The sequence below is a fragment of the Quercus lobata genome, chromosome 10, assembly GCF_001633185.2.
Source record: "Quercus lobata isolate SW786 chromosome 10, ValleyOak3.0 Primary Assembly, whole genome shotgun sequence".
Taxonomy (NCBI): Eukaryota; Viridiplantae; Streptophyta; class Magnoliopsida; order Fagales; family Fagaceae; genus Quercus; species Quercus lobata.
Window position 1 is genome coordinate 55,088,291 of NC_044913.1, and position 4,035 is coordinate 55,092,325.

The 4,035-nt window shown below is 44.1% G+C and overlaps 2 protein-coding genes across 2 annotated transcripts; one reads left to right on the forward strand and one right to left on the reverse strand.

Moving 5' to 3' along the window:
- Positions 1-478: 478 nt before the first annotated feature.
- Positions 479-1,477, forward strand: LOC115965008. Its single transcript, XM_031084222.1, has 2 exons — positions 479-863; positions 1,098-1,477. Exons 1-2 carry the CDS (start codon positions 479-481, stop codon positions 1,475-1,477), a joined length of 765 nt encoding a protein of 254 aa, XP_030940082.1.
- Positions 1,478-2,568: 1,091 nt separating this feature from the next.
- Positions 2,569-3,579, reverse strand: LOC115962880. The gene is made up of 2 exons (XM_031081760.1): positions 3,232-3,579; positions 2,569-3,152 (listed from the first exon to the last, which is right to left on the reverse strand). The coding sequence occupies exons 1-2, from the start codon at positions 3,325-3,327 to the stop codon at positions 2,931-2,933; spliced, it is 318 nt and encodes a 105-aa protein (XP_030937620.1). The 5' UTR covers positions 3,328-3,579; the 3' UTR covers positions 2,569-2,930.
- Between the last annotated feature and the right edge of the window lie 456 nt (positions 3,580-4,035).

Consider the following 4,035-nt stretch of genomic DNA (forward strand, 5'->3'; position numbering starts at 1 on the left):
CTAGTGGGCCATAGAGCTTAGCCAATTCGACATAGAATACCACCCCAAGACCACTATTAAGGCACAGGCGCTAGTAGATTTCATCACTGAATTTACAATCCCCGACGGGGAAAGGGATACAGGTGAGGTGGAAAGATGGATGATTCAGATTGACGGTTCTTCCATCCAAAATAGGGGCGGAGTAGGGGTTATCATCATTACCCCCGAAAGAGAGACGCTAAAATATGAAGTTCAGCTAGCATTCTCGACGACAAACAATGAAGTTGAATACGAAGGGGTACTGACGAGGTTAAGGGTTGGAAAAGCACTAGGAGTAAAAAACTTGCTTCTCTAAAGCAACTCAAAGCTCATCATAGGCCAGATAAAGGGGGAGTTTGAAGCAAAGGAGGAGAGGATGCAAAAGTACTTAAGGTTGACAAGGCTCTTGACACAAGAATTTGATCAGGTAGAATTTACACAGATCCTTAGAAGCCAAAATATGGGGGCAGATGAGTTGGAGAAACATTCATCATCAGAAGCAGAACTGACAAGTATAGACCTGAAGGTTGAAGTCCAAAGACGCCCCGGCGTTGAAGAAGTCCATACCTTCATCGTCCAGAGTGGAAGCAGCTGGATGACCCCAATTCTATCCTTCCTCCAAGACGGACGGCTCCCACAGGACGTCAAAGAAGCAACAAAGGTAAGGAAGATGGCAGCAAGGTTCACGATCTTGAACTGTACCCTATACAAGAGAGGCTTCTCCATGCCTTACTTGAAGTGCGTTGACGAAAAAGAAGCCAAATATATTAAGGAAGAGATTCATGAAGGGGTTTGTGGAGACCATGCTAGCCCTAGATCCTTGGTAAGAAAAGTTATCAGAATAGGTTACTTCTAGCCTACCTTGCAGGTGGACGCGAAGGAGCTCATCAAGAAATGCAACAAGTGCCAGAGGTTTGGGAATGTCTAGCGCCTTCTAGCAGAGAGACTGACAACGATAGCCTCCCCATGGCCATTTGCACAATGGGGAATTGACATCGTCGGCCTATTGCCCTGAGGTAAGAGACAGGTAAAGTTTCTAATAGTCACTATTGACTACTTCACAAAATGGGTTGAAGCAGAGGCATTATCAAGGATTCCACGGATGATCATATCAGATAATGGGCGACAGTTCGACAGTCAAGGTTTCAAGGATTTTTGCTCAAGTCTAGGGATCAAGAACCAGTTCTCATCCCCAAGAAACCCACAAGCGAATGGACAAACGGAGGATGTGACTAATCGAACACTACTCAAGATCATTAAAGCTAGGTTGGATGACGCTAACGGAGCCTGGCTGGAGGAATTGCCCAATGTCTTATGGGCTTACAGGACTACAACAAGAACCCCGACAGGAGAAACCCCCTTCAGACTCACTTATGGCACCGAGGCAGTAATCCCGGTCGAGATGGGAATAACCAGCATCAGGCGAGAGACGTTCCATGAAGAAAGCAATGACGATTAACTAAAGGTCAACCTGGATTACTTGGACGAGGTCAGAGATGGAGCTTCCAACAGAATGATGAAGTATCAGCAGAATATGGCCGAGTACTACAACAAGAGAGTGAAGCTCAAACGACTTGACATAGGGGACCTTGTCCTGCGCAAAGTCACCCTAGCAACCAAAGACCCAGCCCAAGGGAAACTCAGCCCAACCTAGGAAGGTCCCTACCAGGTTGTCCATTACTCTAAATAAGGTAGTTATCACATAGAGACCTTAGACAGGCAGAAACTGCCACGACCATGGAACATTGAGCACTTGAAGAAGTACCACCAATAGATGTAACAGATAATTGTATTCATTTTTGAAAGCAATAAAAGAACTATTCAGCCAATGACCTAATGCAAGCAAACCTAACAGCTTAAAAGCCAAAAATTAGCTGAGTAACAAGACTCTGCCTAGACGGATGTAAGTTACTGACGAAGCCAAAAATGACAAGATCCCTTAAATGGGTGTAAGTCACAAAAATTGGCTAAGTAATAAAATTCTGCCTAGACAGATGTAAGTTACTGACGAAGCCAAAAATGACAAGACCCCTTAAATGGGCGTAAGTCACAAAAATTGGCTAAGTAACAAGATTCCGCTTAGACGGATGTAAGTTACTGACGAAGCCAAAAATGACGAGATCCCTTAAAATGGATGTAAATTAACCATAAAATTGGCTAAGTAACAAGATTCCCATAGACGGATGTAAGTTACTAATGAAGCTTAAGAATAACAAAATTCATTCAACGGGTATAAGTCAGAAAATTTGGTTAAGTAACAAAATTCTGCCTCGACGGATATAAGTTACTGACAAATCAAGGCCCCATTAATGAAAATATCAATGCAAGCTACTGACACAGAAAAAATAACTAAAAGAGTGAAGCAGACAGATCACATGCAATCACAAAGTATCATGCAAGGCAAGAACGAAAACAAGTATAGAATTCCTGATAAAAATAAAGGCCCAAAAACAACGGGCAACCAGCATTGTTTCAATATTATAATTAAAAGCCCATAAACATTGGGTAGAAACATTGTTCTCAACTTGAAATAATAACATTGTTCTGAAAGTAGAATGAAAAAAGGCCTAAAACACACTAGGCAACAATATATATATGTAGATGAACACAAAGCAGGTTTAGGCAGTAGCTACATCATCACCATCAGGAGGGGGCAAATGAACGTCTCTAGGAGCATCTTTAGCAGGAGTCGTGGATTGGGAGGCCTCATTCGCTGCCATCTCCTGGTCAACTACCTCCATGTCCAAGTTCTTGAGGTCTACTCCAGAAGGATGTTTGACCAGGTACCGACAAAGGAGCTCAAAGCCCTTGTAGTACCAGCTGAAGAGTACAGTTTTGTACTTCTCATTTTGTTGGAAAGCCACGACGGCCTTGGCGGCAATGGTCTTCAGCTTCTCCTTAGCAGCCTGGAGTTACTCATCCTTCTCCTGTGTGACCTGTCTCTCCGCTCTGGAGTCGTCCCCTAAAGCCTTGACCTTCTCCTTGATGGTGTTGGCTTCGTCCATAACAACAATTATATCTTTCTTCAACTTAGAATTTTCTGCCTCCAGAGCCTCCACCCTGGACACTGCCGAAGCAATTTTGGCTTCGTGAGTAAGGTATTCAGAAGTGATGTGAAGACTCTCCCCTAGCACCTGAGAATTGGATCCAACACTCAAGATGACGCAAAAGGAGAAAGAAAAAGAAAAGGGAAAAATTGCATAAGTACAATACCTGAACGAGTTTATGGATGTGATGACCCACAATCTCATGAGAGGGCACCCTCAAGAAGACCTTTAGCTCCTCAATAGAGAAAGACTCCTGTGCCATCGACAATCCAAGGCCAGCATCGTCAAAAACAGAAGACGACCGAGAATTGGCTTTGTCCTTTCCCTTATCCTCCACCTAGGGCCTTTTCCAAAGAGGAGTGATTTCTTCCATCGAGGTAGTCGGGGAGGCCATCCTCGAGGGCTCAGTGACCGGGGAAGGAGGAGTAGCGGAGACACATTTCTCCACAACCCGTACTGTCCTCTTCCCGATGCTGGAGAGGGGCTTGTTCTTCTTACCCCTCATCTTCGCATACATCCCCTTGTTAAATTTGGTCGTCATCCTTGCAACAAAACACCTGTCAAAAAAAAAAAAAAAAAAAAGAGGGAGAGAAAAGGAGTAGCAATGACGAATTTGACACCTTTTTTCTTCAATTTCAATGGTTCGCAGAATGAAAGTAGAAGGCTTTGGCCCAAGGCAGTGAAGAGTTAGAGTTCGTGAGTCAACCAGATCGTCGAAGTCTTCAATCGTCCTCGCGTACTCGATAGCTACTTCAACATGCTACTTGTATCTGCTCTTAAGCCTTGGCTGTTGCTTGACTGCGCACAAGACAACAAGTAAGAGGGTTAGTAGAGACGACACACATGAAAAGAATAAAGGACAAAAGGACTAGCATGGAATGACGCACCTAGACTCGGGTTTCTCCACTAACGGAGCAACCTAGGGATTTCCCCCCAAATTTCATCAGAATTGGTTTCCCAGTCATCCTCG